The 20,053-nt window shown below is 32.6% G+C and overlaps 1 protein-coding gene across 21 annotated transcripts in view; it reads left to right on the forward strand.

The window, feature by feature from the left end:
- The window catches only part of MLLT10 (MLLT10, histone lysine methyltransferase DOT1L cofactor), a 188,877-nt gene that overhangs the window by 24,080 nt on the left and 144,744 nt on the right, over nucleotides 1–20,053 (forward strand). For all 21 annotated transcript variants that reach the window (XR_002781365.1, XM_011364391.2, XM_011364388.2 and 18 more), the window contains one exon: nucleotides 15,804–15,858. Coding sequence is in view for 18 of the 21 variants with exons in the window: in XM_011364391.2 (XP_011362693.1) it covers nucleotides 15,804–15,858 (55 nt within the window). In the remaining 3 variants the exon portion in view is untranslated. The remainder of the gene's footprint in view (nucleotides 1–15,803; nucleotides 15,859–20,053) is intronic.

Genomic DNA, 20,053 nt, shown 5'->3' on the forward strand with positions numbered 1-20,053 from the left:
ATTTAAATTTATGATCCATTTTAAGATAATTTTTATGTAAGATGTGAGACTCAGGTGAAGGTTTTTTTGTTCGTTTGTTTTTTGCCTATGGGTATCCAAATGCTCCAGTGCCATTTGTTGAAAAATTGCTCTTATACCTTGGTACAGCTGGGCATCTTCGAGTGTATGTCTGGGTTTTCTGTCTGTTACATTGACCTATGTGTCTGTCTGGCAGTACCACACTGTCTTAATTACTGTAGCTGCATAATATAACTCTTTGAAATTAGATAGATGATTCTTTCCACTTTATTCTTTTTCAGAATTATAAGTTATCGAGTTTTGTTATTGGTTTTTAAAAATACATATATTTTAGAATAACTTGTCTGTATCCATCCAAAAATCTTACTAGGCTTTTGATAGGAATACCATTAAACCTGAATATCTATCAGTTTGTGGTGAATTGACATCTTTATTATGTTGAGTTTCCTTATCTATGAACATGCTATGTGTTTCCATTTATTTAGATTTTCTTTGCTTTCTTTTGTCAGTTTTGTGTAGTTTTCAGCCTACAAGTACTGTACATGTTTTATGAGTTTATACCTAAGTATTTAGTTTTGGGGGAAGCAATTATAAATAGTGCTTTATGTTTTTTCTTTTTTAATAATTAAGAAAACTTTCGATTACAGTTGACATACAGTAAGTATTGTATGTTTAATTTTTGTGCCCATATATTTATTGGTAGTATATGGAAGTAACAATTGATTCTTATATTTACCTTGCATCTTGCGACCTTGTTGAATTCACTTATTAGTTCTAGAGTCTTGTTACAGAGTCCTTGGGATTTTTGGTAGATAATTGTGTCATCCGCAAATCAGGTTATTTTTATTTCTTCTCAATTTGTCTACCTTTTATGCTTACCTAATAGCTCTCGCTAGAAGTTCTGCACCATCTTAAGATCGGTGAGAGTGAACATGTCTTGTTTCTGACCTTAGGGGGAAAACATTTACTCAGTGATGAGAACATTAAACAGGATGTCAGCTGTTGGGTTTTGTTGATGTTCTCTATGAACTTGAGAGTATTTACTTGTATTTTGTTCCTATTTTTCTTAGCTTTTTTTTTATTATCTTGAATGATGAATTTTGTCAAGTATTTTTTCTACATCAATATATGTAATTTTTTTCTTTAGCCTGTCAAGATGGTAGATTACATTAATTGATTTTGAGTATTTAATCTGCTTTGGAATAAGCACTATTTGATTATGGAAAACAATTCTCTTTATATATCGTGAGATCCTGTTTATATTTTGTTGAGGATTTTTCTGTCTATTCAGGAGGGATATGGGTCTGTAGTTTTCTCTTTTCATACTCAATTTGTCTGGTTTTGGTATTGGAGTAATATTAGCTTCATAAAGTAAATTGAGAAATGCTCCTTTTCTGTTTTCTGGACTTGATTGCATAGAATTGGTGTTAATTCTCTAAATGTTTGGTACAGTTCTCCAGTGAAACTGGGCATTCATATTTCTGTTTTGGTAGTTTTTGGTAGTACACATTAAAATTTTAAAACAGTTTTAGAGCTATTCAAATGATCAGTTTCATAATTGATGAGTTGGAGTGGTTTTTTAAATTTTTTTGAGGAAGGGATCCATTTTATCTAAGTTGTCAAATTTGTGTGTGTGAAATTGTTGGTAGCATTTCCTTAGTATCCTTCTGATGTCTGTAGGATCTGTACTGAATCCTCTATTTTACTCCTTACACTGGTAATTTGTCTTCTTTTTTTTCTTTGTCAGTGTTGCTAGAAGCTTATCAATTTTATTGATCTTTTCAAAGAATCAGCTCCTTGTTTTGTTGACTTTTTATTTTAAATTTCATTGACTTCTCCACTTACATTTATTTTTTCCTTCCCCTTGCTTTTTTGCTTTTATTTCTTTTTTTTTTTTGGCTCCTGAGGTGGAAGTTTAGGTTATTGATTTGAGACTTTTCTTCTTTTCTATGCATTTTTATAAATTTCCCTCATCATTGGTTTAGCTCTGTCCCACAAATTTTGATATGTTGTATTTTTATTTTCATTCAGTTGAATATATTTTTTTTCATTTTCCTTAAGGCTTCCTCATTTATTTTTGTGCCACTTCTTAGTCTTCTCTGGTTTTTGATGAGAAATTTACCCTCATTCAAATTATTTTTCCCCTATAAAGTGTTGTTTTTCTTTAGATGTGTTCAAGATATTTTTTTTGTCTTTAGATTTCAAAGACAAAATGTATTTAGAAGTAGTTGTCTCTGGAATTATCTTGTTTGAGATTTGCTCAGATTCTTGAATACCTGTAGTTTTATGTCTTGCCAATTTGGGGAATTCTTCAGCCATTATTTATTTGAGTACTTTTTCAGTCCTGCTTTATTTCTTTTTCCTTTCTGGTCCTCTAATGACAAAAAAAAAAAAAAAGGCTACTTTTCTGTTATAGTCCCAAAGATCCCTGAGGCTCTGTTTGTTTGTTTATTTTTTTTCCCAGTCTGTTTTCTTTCTGTTGTTTACATTAGGTAATTGTTATTGTTATATCTTCTAGTTCACTGATCCTTTCCCTCTCTTTCCTTCATTCTGCTGTTGAGGTCATTCATTGAGTTATTTATTATGCTTATTGTACTTTTCAGTTCTGAAATTTCCATTCGATTCTGCTTTGTGTTTTCAATTTTTTTGCTGAGGCTTTCTCTTTTCATTTCTGTGCTCATAATTGCTCGATGAATCATTTTTATCATGGCTGCTTTAAAATCTTCATCAGATAATTCTAACATCTCTGTCAGATGTTAAAATTACAAATATCTCAGTGTTGGCATCTGTTTGGCTTTTTTCAATCAGTTTGAGATCTTCCTGTTTCTTGATGTGAACGATGATTTTTAATTGAAACCTGAACATTTTTTGCGACTTTGCACCTTAGGTAAAGCTGTTGTAGCTGGCTTTCTCTGACGCTTGTCTAACAAAGGAAGAGTGTGGGTACCATCTTCTTATGCCAGGTAGGGGTTGAAGTTCAAGTTCCCCACTTAACCTCTGTTGACATTTGAAGGCAAATGTTTGTTATTGCCAAGCAGAGTTGGGAGTTTTGGCTCCCTGCCTGATCTCAGAGGATGTGGCCTCATTTACCGCTTTGTGTTGGTGAGAATCCTGACTCTGCTAGACCTTTCTGATATCACCCTAGTGTGGGCAGGGTGGATTCCCTCTTCTGCCAGATGGAGATAGAAGTCTAGGTTTTCCACGTTGTGTCCATTGACATGTGGGGGGAGGTTCTCATTACTAGCTGGTGAAAATGAAAGTTCCGATTCCCTATTTGACTTGTGCTTGCACTACCCCAGTGGGAGTCTTAGAATGACTCATAGTCCCGTGAGGGTAGATACCTAGGTTCCCTACTTGAGCATTGCAAGAATAGGTCAGGCCAGTTTTCTTCTGTGCTAGAGAACAACAGCTACTGTCTAAAAAGTTTTCTTTCTAGTTAATATGCACCCTTCTCAGTCCTTTGTCTAGAGAGAGAAGCCTTTTGTTGGGGCTTTTTTTTTTTTTTGGTCTGTGCTTGTTGGTGCTTTCAGGTTTCTGACTTCTTCCATTCCAGGAATGAGATATGTTAGGCAAAAACTCAGGGACATCACTGCTATGCTGTTCCTTGGGTCCTGTGGTCCCTAGCTAATTTGCCTTCTTCCCTTAACCTTTTAGAGTATATATTTTTTTATTTGTAATGTTCATGGTTTTTGTTTCATACTTAGCAGGAATAGAGAAATGCACATTTGCTCCATACTCTCAGAAATGAAGTCTAGCCTTTGATTTAGTTGCCTTTGCTCTGTTTTTCTGTTTTATATTTCATTGATTTCTGCTCTGATTTTTATTTATTTTTATTTTTTTATCTTCTAATTGTTTAAAGTACAAGGTCCTGAAGCCATTGATTTGAGTTGTTTCTTTTCTAATATAGGCATGTAGTGCTTATAAATTTCTCCCTCAATTACTGTTTTAACTTCCACAAATTTTGGTAGGTTTTGTTTTCATTTTCATTTTTTTAAAAATACTTTCTATTTTCTATTATTTCTTCTTTGACTTGTCGGTTACTTTAGAAGTATATTTAGATTCTAAATATTTGGGGATTTTATATTGATTTATAAATTGGCATGGTCAGAGAAAATTCTTTGTATGAACTGAAACTTTTAAATTTATTAAAAGTTGTTTCATGGCCTAAGTATGACCTGTCTTGGTGAATGTTCTATATGTCTTTGAACAGAGTGTATGTGGTACTAGTTTGTGTAAAGTGTTCTGTAAATGTCACTTAATGTCAATTTGGTTATCATTCTGTTCGATATTATTCAGACTTCTGTATTCTTGCTGATTTTCTAGCTATTGGTTCTGTCAGTTATTTAGAGAAGTTTGTTGAAATCTCCAGAGTAATTGTGGATTTTTAAATTTCTTCTTGTGGTTGGTATTTTTACTTTATGTAGTTTGAAGTTATTAGGTAAATAAATGTTTAGGGTTTTTTAAACATTTTTATTTATTTATTGTTTTATGGTGACATTGGTTAATGAAATCCAATAAGTTTCAGCTGTACACTTTAACAATAAGGCATGTATATGTTTATACTGTGTTCACTTTCCGTAGTTAGATTTCTTTCTGTCACCACATATTTGACCCCCTTTACCCTGTCTACCTCTCCGCTTCCTTCCATCCCCTACTCCCTGGTAACCACTAGTCTATTGTCCATGACCGTGAGTCTCTGTCCTGTTCTTTTGCTGCTTTTTGGTTTATATCCCACATATAAATGGTATCATGTGAGTTTCAATTTTTTCTGTTTGGCTTATTTCGCTTAGCATGATTATCTAGAGGTCCATTCATAAACGTTTACGATATTTGTATCTTCTTTATGAATTAAACCCTTTATTTTTGTGAAATGATCCTCTTTTTTCCAATAATGTTGATTTTCAAATCTTTATATGCTATTAATATAGCCATTTTAATTTTCTTTTGATTTTGTAGTATGTAGTATGACTTTTTTCCCTAGCTGCTTTTAAAGATTTTTTTTTTCTGTATCTCTGGTTTTAGGCAATTTGATCATATGTTTTGGTTTACATTCTTCATGTTTCCATTGCTTGGTGTTTATTTGAAGAGTACTTTGTTTTACGTGTTTATAATGATCAAATATGGCAAATTGTCGACATTCAGATTTTTTTCTGTATTTATCTCTTCTGTGGCTCTAATTAAAACTATTTTGGCCTCTTGAAGTTATTTCAAAGCTAACTTACTCTTTGTTCATTTTTTAAAGTATTTTTTCTCTGTGTTTCATTTAGGTTAGTAACTATTAACTTGGTTTCATGTGTTATAAATCTTATATAGTATGTTTTTCATCTTAGACCTTGTAATTTTCTCTAAATGTTCAAAATTTTTTATTTTTGATATTTCTACATAACATGTTTAATGTTTTCTCTAGCTTGTTGAACATATGGAATGTATTCATAATAATTGTTTTAAAGGACTTTGGTAATAATTATTATCTATGTCATTTCAAGATTGGTTTGACTGACTGATTTTTGTTTCATTATGGTTGTAATTTCCTGCATCTCTGTATGTCTTGTAAGTTTTTATTGACTTTTAGTCAATGTGAATTTTATCTTGTTAGGTTCTCTCTTTTAATATGCCTAAAGATATTTTTGGACTTCGTTTTGCGAAATGGTTAAGTTACTAGAAAACAGTTTGTTCCTTTTGGGTTTTGTTTTTATCTTTTGTTTGGACAGACCAGAGCTATGTTTAGTATTAATTTTTCCCTCCTGAGGCATTACCTTTCTTAGTATTCTGATATGATATGAATTATTAAGTTTTCCATTCTGGCTTTTGGGAACAGATATTATTTGGATCTTTGTATGAATTCTAGGTGCTGTTACATCTAAATCTTTTGGTGGTTCTCTCCTTGACCTTGAATAGTTCTCTTACATGAAAATACTAATTAGTTATTCAATATATTCTAGGGTAAGCCTCTGTAGATCTCTTCATTTTTCTCTCTCTCCCCAGCTCTCTACTCAGTGCTGGTCTTCCTTGTGAGCTCTAGCCACCTTGGGTTCCTTGGACTCGCAGCTCCATTTCCTCAACTTTGGGAGACAGGCTCTGCCTGGGTTCCTTCTCCCTGTTCCACGGCCTGGAAACTCTCAAGGCAGTAAGCTGGGCAAATGTATGGCTCATGTCATTTGTTTGTCTCCCAGGGATCACTGTCTTTTCATTACTTGTTGTCCAAAATCTTTAATGCTGTTGTTTCATACATTTTATTAGGTTTTTATTATTTCATGCAGAAGGTAAATCTGGTCCCTTTTACTCTGTTTTGACTGGAGGTGGTAATACCATTGTGGTTTTATTTTGCATTTCCATAATGACTAGTAATGTTGAGCACATTTTAATTTGCTTATTGATCATTCGTGTGTTTTCTCTTATGAAGAGTTTGTTCAAACCTTTAGTCCTTTTCCTTTTTTCCCTTCCTTGTTTTTTGCTTTCTTTCTTCTTCGTTTGTCTATTTCTTTTGAATTAGAGAAGGTCCTTATATGTCCTGGATATACCTGTTCTTTGTTAGATAAATATGTTGTAAGTATTTTTCTCCAAGTCTGTGGTTTCCTATTTATTTTCTTAACTGTGCCTTTTTTTTTTTTTAACTGTGCCTTTTGATGAGCAGAAATATTTGTCTGATGAAGTCTAATTTATCAGTTTCTTCTTTTGTAGTTATTGCTTACTGTGAGCTAAGACACTTTTGCCTAACCCTGAAGTCATGAAGGTAATTTCCTTTGTTTCCTCTAAAACTTTTTGGTTTTGCTAATTTATGTTTAGGTCTGCGATGCATCTCAAATTAAGTTTTGTAGGTTTTATTTCTTGCATATGGATATCTAGTTGTTTCTGCACTTTTTGTTGAAAAGAGTCTTCTTTCCTCACTGGATTGCTTTGGTGAAACATCACATGGCTGCATAAGTGAACTCTATTTTAGGAATCTTAATTCTGTTCCATTGATCTATTCGTCTATCTTTATATCATTCACTATACTATATTGATTATTTGTAACTATATAGGAAGTCTTGAAATTAGATTTGCAAGTCTTTCAAACCTTTTTTATCTTTATAAAGATTATTTTGCATATTCTAAATCTTTTGCGCTTCCATATAAATTTTAATATTAGTTTTTCGATTTCTCCAAAAAGGCTAATGCATTTATAATTGCAATTGCTTTGAATCTGTAAATCAGTTTGAGGAGAATTGACATGTTAGCAATGTCAAGTCTGCCTATTCATTAGCATGGTATAGCTCTCCATTTATTTAGGTCATCTTTATTTTTTTTCTGAGCAGTGTTTTGTTTTCAGTCTTCAGTCTTGCATGTCTTCTGTTTTTAAAATTGTTTTTATTTTTCAATATTTTATGCTATCGTGAGTGGTATTTTAAAGAATTCAGTTTTTAATTATTTGTTCTTAGTATATGGAAGTAGAATCGACATATATATTGACTGTGTCTTAACACATTAATTCTACAAGGTTTTTGGTAGATAATTTAGAATTTTCTAGTAGTTGATCATGACAAAACTTTACCTCTTTCTAATTTATATTCTTTTTATTTTCTTCCTTTATTGCATATTCTTAAATCTTGTTCCTATTCATTGGAGAAAGCATTCAGTTTTATACCATTAATTATGTCAGTGGTAGGCTTTTTATTGATAACTGTTATCAGGTTGTTTTAAAATATTGGTTTTATTATTATTTAAATATGTCAGGCAAGACTAATAGATCAGGAGAGGAAAGGTTCACGAAGACACAGGTGGACACATGGGCCCGCACTACGGTCACTTAGGAGGCAGAGGGAGCAAAAGAGAAAAAGTAAAGGCAGAAGCCTTTATTTTGGTTTCCGTGGGAGGAGTAGGCAAGGAGTGGTAATTAGGTTTAGGGTTGTCTAGTTTCAGTAATTTCAAGGGTTCTGTGGCATAGGGGTGGCATAAGAGCTTTCCCTAGTTGTCTGGTACCTGGCCCTGGGGTGATTAGGGCAGGGGAATGCAGTGGCTGGAGTGTAAAAGATGGTTGGAGGTATGGGCTCTGGATTGGGTGATTTGCATATGAAAACTATCTGGAGAGTTGTTTGCTGTCTCCAGGAATTGGTCAGTCCCTCTAGGGTCAGCAAGCCTTCAAAGTATAAAAAATCAGAATGAAAGATATGATTAATATACAGATTGACTAAGATCTTTTCTATTCTTAGTTTTCTGGCAGCTTATAGCATGAATGGATTTTTTTTGTCAAGTGCTTTTTATGCATCTGTTGAGATGATTATATGATATATTAAAAATTACTATGGTGAATTTCATTGTTTTATTTTGAAGTGTTATATAAACTTAGTCTTTCTGGGTAAACTTCATTTGGTCATGGTTTATTGTCCTTTTAATATATTGCTGGATTTAAATTGCTAATAATTTATTAAATATTTTGTATATATGTACATGAGGATGTTAGTCTAATATTTTTTCCCCCCTCTTTAACCCCTCTCCTCCCTGCCACTTCCACCCCTGAACTTCGGATGTTGCCATTTCCCCTTAAGAAATGGATCTCTGAAGGCGGGGCGTCTCCTCCCACACGCTTGCAGTGTGCATCTGGGGCCTGGCACACCCAGGGTATGGTCCGTGGCTCCACCTGGGGTGTGAACGCAGGACCTTCTGCACGTAAAGCAGACTTGCTAACCACTACATGATGGAGCCACCCCCAGTCTTAATTTTTTTGTAGTTTCTTTTCAGGTTTTAATATTGGTATGTTCATGATTAATACTACTTATGCTGAACTTGAAAATGATTTTGGAAGTATTGTCTGTTTTTTGAAAGTGTTTGTGTGAGATTGATGCTAGAAAGCTTGGTGATTTGAAGAAATTTACCTGTGGAAAGTTCTGAGTCTAGAGTTCTGTTTTGGGGAAGGATTTTGATAATGAATTCAGTTTAGAGTTTTTCTAAATTTTGTTTCATCTTGTCAATTTTGGTAAGTTGTATTTTTCAAGAAAGTTTTTCATTTCATCCAAGTTGTTGAATTGGTTAGCATAAAGTTATTAATAATCTTTTGTCCTTTTAATATCTGTGGGTTCTACAGTGATATTCCTTCTTTATTCCTGGTACTAGTAATTTGTGTGTGCTTTTAAAATCAATTTAGCTAGAGGTTTATCAACTTTGTTGATCTTTCCTAAGGACCAGCTTTGACTTCAAATTTTGTCTACTGTTTCTTTTTTATTTCATTTTTTTCTGCTCTCATCTTTATTATTTCCTTTACTTTGTGCTTACTTAGCACCTTTATAGGTTCTTTAGGTGGAATCTTAGGTCATTAACTTTATACCTTTATTTTTTTATAGTGTGGTCAGGGAACATACTCTGTAAGATTTCAGCCCTTTTAAATTCATTGTGTCTTGTTTGGTGTATGTGTAGTCTTTCATAGTGAATGTTGTACCATGTTCACCTGACAGGAATGTGTATAGTAATTGTGGTAATGCTTAAATTATCCATGTATTCATTGATTTTTTTTTTTTGGTCTAGTTTTGTCAGTTACCGAGACAGATGTTAAAATATCTTACTGTTTATAGAATTGTGTATTTATCCCTTATGATAGTTTTGCCTCATTTTGAAGAATTGGTACTAGGTGCACATTTATGACTTATGTCTTTATTTAAGGCTTATTATTATAAGTCTCTTAAGTTTAGTCTCAACATTTAATGTTATTATATGATTGGATTTAAGTCTACCATTTTCTGTTTGTCTCATTTTTTTCTTTTAATATATTTAAAAATTAATATTTAAAAAACAACTTTAATGATAAAATTCACACATCTTATAGTTCAGCCACGTAAAGTATACGATTCAGTGGTTTTTAATATAGTCACAGAATTGTACAGCTATCACCATAATCAATTTTAGAACATTTTCATACCTCAAAAAAAGCTCTGTGCCCATTAGCAATCACTACCCATTACCCAACCTCTCTAGTCCCTGGAAACGATTAATCTACTTTCTCTATTCTGGACATTTCATAGAAATGGAATTATGCAATATATGAGGTATTTTGTGAGTGGCTTGTTACTTTTAGCATAATGTGTTTAAGGTTCACTTAACGTTGTAGTACATTAGAGCTTTATGTCTCATTCATTAGTTTATGGATATTAGGTTTATATTTACATTTTGGTTATTATGAATAATGCTGTTATGAACATTCGTGTACAAATTTTTGTGTAGCATTTTCATTTTTGGGGAGTATGGAATTTTTGAGCCATGTGATAACTCTGTTTTTAACCATTTGAAGAACTGCCAAAGAAGCTACACCATTTCGCATTCCTTCGGCAATATATGAGGCTTCTAATTTCTGCATATCCTTGCCAATAGAATATTATATTGTTTTTCTTTTTGATTTTAGCTATCCTAGTGGTATATCATTATGGTGTTGATTTGTATTTCCTTTATAACTAATGATGTTAGACTTCCTTTCACGTGCTTTTTTGGTCATTTATATTTTCTTTCGAGAAATATCTATTTAGATTCTTGGCAAAATTTTCAATTGGGTTATATATCTTTTTGTTATTGTGTTATAGGGCTCTTTATATATTCTGGATATAAGTCCCTTATCAGACATGTGACTTGTAAATATTTCTTCCATTCAGTGGATTGTCTTATTTGTAGCACGAAAGATTTTTGATTTGGTAAATTCTAATTTATTATTTCTTTTGTTGCCTCTGCTTTTGGTGTATCTAAGAAACCATTGTTTACCCTAGGTCATGCAGATTTACTTCTCTTTCATTCTAAGAATTTTATAGTGTTAGCTTTTACATTTAAGTATATGATCCATTTTGAGTTACTTTTATACAATATGAATAAGGGGTCCAACTTAATTTTTTTGCATAGAGACAAGAATTTTTAATTTATCATGTTTGTAAAGATATTTCTCTTTGCATTAGTTTCTTAGCATTCCTCTAGCAATTTTAATACATTTCTTTACCTTTTTATAGTCTATTCATATAGTGTACCACTTATAGTTAATACCGTACCACTTTTTGTAAAGTGTAGAAATCTTGCAGCCTTAAAAGATTCTTTTACATTACCTCTGTCTGCTGTCAATTATGCTGTTGTCATATGTATTAGATCTACATGTATTATAAACCCTGGAAGACAATATTATAATTTTTGCTTTCAACAATATCTATTTTTAAGAATAAGAACTAAAAGTTTTTTTGTATTTACCCAGATATTTACCATTTCTGGTGCTCTTCTTTGCTTCTTAAAGATGTGCATTTTCATCTAGTACCATTTTCCTTCTTTTTGAAGACTTATTGTAGACTTAATTGTAGTCCATGTCTGCTGGTAATGAATTCTGTTTACTCTCTTTTATCTGAAAATACCTATTTGACCTTAATTTTTAAAGGATGTATTAGTTGGATATAGAAGACTTGGTTGACAGTCTTTTATTCTTCAAACACTTTAAAGATGTTCTTTTATTCTCTTTTGGCTTCTATGGTTTATGATGAGAAATCAGCCATATCCAGTCACTGTTCTCCTGTATCTGATGTGTCATTTTCTCTTAGCTGCTTCAAGACTTTTCCCATTGTTTGCTTTTTAGGAAGCAGTTTGGCTACTTGGGATACACTGAGCTTCTTGAATCCATAAATTAGTCGGTCTTCAAATTGAAGAAGTTTTCATTTATTATGTCTTCAAAATTTTCTTTCCTATTGTATTTTCATATTCATGTCCCCACACCCCTTCCTGGCCTTCAGTTATACATGTTAGACTTCTTGATACTGTTCAGTAAGTCTCTGAAACCCTTTTCATTTTTTTCACTGTTTTGTCTTTTTCAGATTAGATCTTATCTATTAATGTAGCTTTGAGCTTACTGGCTGTTTCCTTTTTCATGTCATCTTGATTCCATTGTTAAGCCTGTTCAGTGAATTTTTTTACTTTACATGTTGTGTTTTTAAGTTTTTAGAATTTTTATTTAGTTCTTTTTATAGTTTCTTTTTTCGTTTTTAAGATTTTCAATTTCATTTGATCTAAGTATGTTTTCATTTACTCATAGAACTTACTTATAATAGCTATTTTAAAGCCTAATTCCAGTGTCTAGGTCAACTTAAGGTTGACCTTCACTGATTGTGTTTTATCTTGAGCATGATTAATATTTTCGTGTTTCTTCATAGATTAGGTAATTTGGATTGTTAACTAGACACTGTGAATGTTACGTGTGGGAATTCTGGAGTCTATTATATTCCTTTGAAGAAATTGATTCTCTTTTTATCAGCAGTTGATTATATTGGATTCAAACTGCCTATTATATTTTGAGCAGTTGCTTAAATTTCACTTTATTTCTTTTTTTCCTTAACCTCTCTAGCCTGTTTTGTGCATGAATGGAACGTCAGTGAAAGATTTGGGCATATTCTGTACATAAAAATTTGGGAGCTTCCCCTGGTTCCTCATGTATTCAGACCTCACTTTCCTGGTTGCTGTGAGCTTTAATCTTCTTTTTTTTCCTGGTATTGACTACAGCAGCCACTATGGGCTGTCCAAGCTCGTCTTCAGGCTAAAAGCATCCAGGTTTTGACTTTGGTGGGAAACCAGAATCCGTCTGCTTATCTGTGTAAGGGTTTGTCTCTTACGAGCTTACTTAGCTGTTTTGGAAGTAGTTCATTTTATCCTGGACTTAAAAATATTTGGGGCGTTTCAGTTTGTTGCAATTATTGTCTTCATTGGCCTTAAGTGATTTCATCTTTGGGCAGCGGGACCTTCTTTAGGTTGGCTCACAAGTCCTTTTGACATGACTAAAGTAGTCTCTTATACCTTTCTTGCTGTCTGATAGAACAGGGTATTCTGGGCTTGTTTGACCAAGACCAGGAGTCATCACTTTTTCTAGGAGTCCTGCTTCCTTTGGGAAATGTTTGGAGACCACAGCCTGGGCAGTAGGGGCGCTCATTTCTACTGTGGTAGTCATGGTTCTTTCTAAAACACCAAATAGATTTGGATTTATTTTTTTCTTTTGCTTAAATAAAGAAATGATGGTAAATGTTTTATCTTATAGATACTTTTCTGTGTCACAAATACATCTTTTTTATGAGGAAAATCAAACTTAAAGCTTGAATTTATCCTCCTCCTTATTAATCTATAGTACTGTTTTCAATTATTATCTTGTTGCTTTTTGTAATATAATGATGAGCATAGTCTGGGTAAACCAGTGTAGCTGAATGGATTGTTACATAGCCATAGCCTCCTCAAGGTCAGTGTTTCGAGTGAGCTTGATTTGACTTAGTATAATGAGTTTTATCCTTTGGCAAAAGAATTCAGTATAAAGTAGAAAATGTATTTGGAAATTGTTGCCTACATTACAAAGATGGAAAATAGTTGCATGCTTTCCTACTGTACTACATGATACAGAAAAGAAAGAACCACTTTGTGTAACTTCTACTTGTTTGGACCATTGCAATTAAAGGCTATTTTTTCTTGGTAAAATGTGATGAGACGCTTTAATATATGCTTTTTTTAGGGTCTCCTTATAATCCGTACACCCTTTTATAGGATTTTTTAATGCCTTTTAATGCTGTCTCTCACTTAATAAAATAAGATGGATCTGTGGAATTCTAATAGTAACATGTGTAGCTGCAGGCTGCCCTGTAAAACTTTTCAGCTTGGATTGGTTTTCTGTAGGATCTCTGTTGTCCAGGGGACCTCATACCAGATCCTTTCTTCTTGAGTTTAGGGTGCAGTCTTCTAACTATAATGTAACCTTCTTTTCGTTTCTTGAATCATTTTTTTCTCTCAAGTCTTCTAGATAATCTGTTTTTATCTTTAGTGAGAAGACACAGTCATAGTATTTTACTTCACATATAGTAATGTATCTATAAAGATTTAAATTATCACACAAATGAAGTATTTTGGAATAAGAATTATTCATAATCTTACCATTCTCATCACAGTCCTGTTAATATATTTTGTATATTTTCTTCTAGAGTTTTTAACTCAGTTAAAGTCTTTGAATATAGCATTAATTCCCTCATGTTTTACAGTTAGTCTTTTTACAAAATTTTTATAGTTATAAACACCCATGTAAAACATTTTTGTAAACATTCTTTTTATGTCTTGAAATTATAGTATATAAATGATATAAAAATGGCACAGTACTTAATAAACGCTAGTTCCAACATATTATTTACTTTGGCTAACTTTGATCTTCCTCATTTAAAAAATGTATTTGTGGCATAAAAAAGTATCTGTAGGATAAAACATTTACCATCATCATTTCTTTATTTAAGAGAAGTAATGGGATCAGTATTTTTCTTGAAATCATATAGCTAAATTGCTCTCCAAAAGAATTGGATTATGGTGCAATCAACAGTATATGAAAATAAATGTTCTCTGCACTCTGAACATTAGGGGATTATCTTTTAAGAAAAACTTTAATTTAGTGGACAGAAATGCCTGTTCTGTTCTGTGTGATTTTTATATTCATTTATTTGGATATAAATGAGGCTGAATGTTTTTTCATATATTTGTTGCATCTACTTTTCTTAAAAATATTAAAAAAATTTTAATGGTTTATTCTAATGTTTTTGTTTTAAAGAAGTTTTTAATTTCTTAGATTTATTTATAATTTGTACTCTACCTTGAAGGAAGAGCAAATGTTGTCATAAGTTTTGGACAGAGCTTAAAGTCCCTATATATCATAGGAGGTTTTACATGTGGATCCAAGGACAGATCTGAATAGGAGGTAAAATTTGGGAGTCACTGGCATGTCCTAATAATTTAATTGGTAACAGACGTATAGAAAATGAATGAGATTGCCTAGCGTTTAACATGAAATAAGAAGGCATCTTAAGCCAGAGCCCTGAGGACCTACCACATTTAAAGGTTGGATAAAGTTATCAGAAAGGTACTGGCTGCCGAGGAGGTAAGAGGAAAATCAGCAGAGTGAAATACTGGATGACAAGAAATACAGGATCTTGTGGCCTATGTTTTGTGTACTTAATTCACTATTTGATCTTAATTTGCTGTTCTTATTTCCTTTTGTAATTTATTTATATTATTATATGCTGCAAAAGCTCCTTGGGGAGCAAGGTAAGGTACAAATAATAAATACTCAAGTGTGAAAAAAATCTCAAGTGTGATCTCCAGGAACATAGTCTTTATAGTAAGACAATGTCATTGAAACTGTATTATTTTCGTAATTATAATCTATTGTCTTGTCAGTAGCAAAAAGACATGGTAGTACTGGCTCTGTGTTTATTTCTGGTTTTAAATTGGGGGGTGATGGTAGTGAGTGGAATCCGTAATAACTTCTGAGTACCATTGTGTGTGAATAAAAGTAACTTTAGTAATTAGATCAGTTCCTTTCTTCCAAAAGGCAGGTCAGCACATGTGAGATCATGCCTTCCCACTTAAATCAAAATTCTAAATTTTTGAGTTTGGCTCTTTATTTTAGGAGAAATCAGACCTAATTGACTAGAATAATCCTAGCTGATAATAGGTAGGAAGTAAAGAGATAGAGGCAAATGGTAAAAATTACTCCAGTTGTCTGTTGACAGAATCTTTTTGTCTTTATTAATGTAATGCTAAAAAAATTGTGGCAGGAATTTAAAAGTTAAGCAAAATTTACTTTTTAAAAGTGGTTATCTGGTGCTCTGAGGAAGATCCCATATCAAGGAGAATTATGTTTCGAGGAATGTTCTGAAATGTTACTTTTGGTGGCAGCTAGAACATAAGCCGCTCCCACATTTTTAATAGTTTTGAAGTTTCAGGGAAGATGTTATACTTTTGTAATCTGAAAAATCTCTGTTTCCTTTCTTCTTTTTTTTTAATAGAGATGTGAACTGTGTCCTCATAAGGATGGAGCTTTAAAAAGAACAGATAATGGGGGTAAGTGCAGAGATTTTTGAAAAAAATTTTTATTGAAAACTGGAGTGGGGGAGGTATTTTAAGATATCTGGTAGTTCGTTATTATTATGTCAAATTAAATAGTGTTTACTGCTCAAATATTTTTAATAGCTTTTGTACTTTGTGGACAGAATTAAGCATTGTTTTAATGCAGAATGATCCACATACTTTCATTAAAATCTTGATTTTTTTTTTAATGGATACAATTTATTATATTAGAAATTATTTTTGAAAAAATAAGCCTTTTTTTTGGTTACAGTTAAAATCTGTTGTTTTAGATTATTTTTTCTCTTTGTATATTGCTGGACAGATGATGTTTCTAGTGAATGTTATTTTTAGTACCCTTGAGGATTTTTTTTGCTTGATAAAAAGAAATGCTTTTGTTTAAATTTTGGCATACTTTCCTGAGGATCCTTGTGTATTTCTCATTTTCATCTCCATTTTTAGTTACCTCTCTCAGAGAAATCTGTTTCTTTATAGTTCAGTACCATTCTTAAATATATAGACATGCATTTATTAAACCATAGCATACTGTGAAACTTAAATTACTGATGAAAAAACTCGAAAAAAGTAGAGGTGTAATTATTGTTGGTATACGTGTCCATTTGGGGCAGCCAACTCTAAAGTATTTTTGGGATAGTATTCAATAATGGCATGAGTAAAAAACGAAAAAAAACAATGGTTTTGGCGATATATATGTTTATGTATTTTAATTTAATGTTTAGACTATTATACAGTCACATTGTCTGAAGCTTTTAAAAATATTAACAACCCTTTCTGTCTGCCTAGTTTCTCAACAACTTGCCTGCTTACTGTCTGCCTAGTTTCTCAACAACTTGCCTGCTGCTAACATAATTTCTGTTATTACATTTTTGCATATCTTTCTAGTTTTCTGCATATGTAAATAAGTATAAATAGACAAACATTTTCTTTAATATTTATACAAATGGATGAATATACATATTCTGGGATCTTTTTTCACAGTTTATCTCTATTATCAGTATAGAGCTTTCTTTTTTTTTTTTTTTTACCATATTATGTAATCAGTCACCTGTTGAGGGACTTTCTAATCTGCTTTTATGATTGATGCTTATCCATATGTCATTTTGCTTGTATGCACGTACATCTGTAGGATTATTAATTCCCAGAAGCGGAACTGTTGGGTCAAAAGGATTTTGCGGTTGATTTTGGGAGATATTCCTAAATTGTTCTCCCTAGCGGTTTTACCAGTTTATGTTTCTAGCAACAACGAATACAAAGCTATTCTTCATACTCTTGATAATCCAGTAGGTGGAAATTGGTATCTCTGAGCAGTTATTTTATATTTATTGTGAGTGAAGGTGAGCATCTTTTTATATTTTTAAGAGCAGTTCAATTTGTATTATCTCTTTTGTGGTCTACTCATAGGCTTTTTCTGTTTGGTTTGTGATCTTTTTGATTTGTTGGAGCTTTCATAGGAGCCCCTCACATATTAGTAGGCTTATGTTGATAGTAGTTGAACTAGTTTTTGCCCAGTTGTTAGTCTTTGCTTATGGGGCTTTTTCCTGTGCAGAAGTTTTTGGTTGTTTCTCAGTTGTATTTATTAATCTTGCCTTTCGTGGCTTCTGCATTTTGAACGATTAGTTAGACAGGTCTAACCCAAGGTTATAAAAGAATTCTTTTATGTTTTCCTGTAGTATTTTTATGGTTTCTTTTTTTTTTACAGTTTAATCTTTGATACATTTGGAATGTATCCAGGTAATACAATGTGAGGTATGGATCCAACTTAATTTTTTCCTAGATGCTAACATGCTGCCATTTGTCCCATCACCATTTATTGAACAGTTCATCTTTTCCTCACTGATTTGAAATGCCATCTTTGCTATAGTCTAAATTTTGTGTGTATTTAAAAAATTCTAACTAAATTATGTTACAAAATTGATTTGTAAGTTATTTGGGGACCTGAAATACATTTTCCTTAAGAAATGCTAATTATATTTCTGGACTAGTTAACAAAACTCCACAATGTACTTGATGTACAATATTGATAATACTATTTTCTAATATCTAATACCTATTTGTGATTCTGGAATATACGTTTCCAGTTTTAGTTCATGTTTTCTTTTCCTGGCAATTAAGATTAGGAGTTTCTCAGTTCAACTTTTAATTTTCTTTGATCTCAACCTCTCTATAGTTCTTAGTTGTTAAAGGTAAGTGTTTTCACAGAGCTTGGTGTGTGAAAAGTGGGGTATTATAGGCAAAGTGAGAAGCAAATGTTAAAGACACAGGTATATGAGGGAATTGAAAATTGGACTGTAATGTTTGCATGGTAGGCCTTCTGAGAGGTGAAGCTGATGATATGGACGAGGTTTTCTTTCCTTTCTCTCTCTTGCCCTTGTCTTTGCTTTCCGTGCCTTTGTCCCTACCCTCCCTTTTTTCTCATACTAAGGACTTGATCCTGTTGACTGTGGGGAGCCATTGCATCTGAGGAATAACATAAGGTTTCTATTTTAGGAAGATCACTCTGATGGCATTGAGGTGCATAGATTGGAAGGGTATGAGACCAGACCAACTATAAAAAGAAAATTAGAGCTGGATCATAAGTGCATTTAACACACTTGGAATGGCTGGGGGAGTAGGAGGAGATATAGAAAAAAGAAATAATTTAAATTATAGAGGTAATTTAGTCTGCCATTGTACTCACTGAGCATATGCTGTAGGGAAACCTATATGGAAATCCCTTGTGAACTTTAATCATTGACAGAGATGTAAAATGTATTATTGAGGGGGGCAGGCAAGAGGTGGTGTGATGGTTTACTTACATTCTTGAAGAATAAATTTTAAAATGAATTGAGGACTGTTGATACACGCTACTTGTCAAAAAAGTTAGAACTTTTAAAATCCAGTGGGTTTTATAACAATGTACAACATAATGTACTTTTTCTATTGGAATTTTAAGGGACTTTTTAAGGATAGTTTTGATTATGCTTCTTTTTTACTTTGTGCTCTGATGTTAGCATCTAAACTCCACAAAGATAAGACTCTGCTTTATTGCAGTTAAGTCCAAGGGAGAGATGATAAGAACTGGTTGAAGACAGAAGTAGGAGAGATAAAAATGAGGGCATGAACATCAGAGATATTAGAGTGGTAAAATTTTACAGGTATATTTTTAAAGTATGCTTTTATAGCATACTTTAATTTCAGGCATACATAATAATAAAGAGAATCCCCATGTACCTGCCTTTAACAATTTGATCCAGTCATGGCCAGTCTTCTTTCATTTGTATACTTTCCTACCCCATTCTTTTGATTATTTTGAGTTCTGTGAGTATCTTTAACATAAATAGATATTTAAAAAATGTACAAGATATGATCATACCTAAAAAATTTGCAATTGCTTGATGTATCTCTTAGAGCTCTTTGTAATCACCTCCTTTTTTTTTCTTGTCAGTTTACTTATGAAAGAACCTGGATCATTTGCCCTGTAGAGTTTCCCACAGTACATTTTGTTGATTGTATCTTAGATGGTGTGTATGTGTGTGTGTGTGTTTTATCATGTTAACTTTGTTCCATGTATGTTCTATACAGTAGTAGTTAGATGTATTCAGAAGCTCGATCATATTCAGTTTATTGTGGGACAGGGAAGAATACTTCATAGTGTTGTGTACTTCCTTCAGGAGGCATATGGTATTTTAGTGTGTGTGTGTGTGTGTGACATTAGCAGCTGTTGATCAGTACCTGGATCCATTATTTTATTAAGTAGAGGTCGAATAAATTGTGACATTCTATCATTAATGTATTAGCAGGTTTACTTTTATAAAGAGAACATTTTCCTTATTAACTATTTTGTTACCCTAAAGTGCAGTTTACGAAGAAAGACAGGATAAAGATTCTTTTTCTTAAAACTGAGGTAAAATTCACATAGTATAAAATTAACCATTTTTAGGTACAAGTGGTCCCTGACTTCCAGTTGTTTGACTTAATGAAGCGAAAGCTGTACATATTCAGTAGAAACAGTACTTCACATTTTGGTCTTCTCTTTGGGCTAGTGATACGTGGTACGATGCTCTCATGATGCTGGGGCAGCAGCAGCGGGCTGTAGCTTCCAATCAGTTAGTTACTCAGTCATGAAGGTAAATAACTGATATTCTACAGTTTATTCATTTTGCTAGGTGATTTTGTTCAGCTACAGGCTAAT

This window comes from Pteropus vampyrus, unplaced genomic scaffold (assembly GCF_000151845.1).
Source record: "Pteropus vampyrus isolate Shadow unplaced genomic scaffold, Pvam_2.0 Scaffold96, whole genome shotgun sequence".
Classification (NCBI taxonomy): Eukaryota; Metazoa; Chordata; class Mammalia; order Chiroptera; family Pteropodidae; genus Pteropus; species Pteropus vampyrus.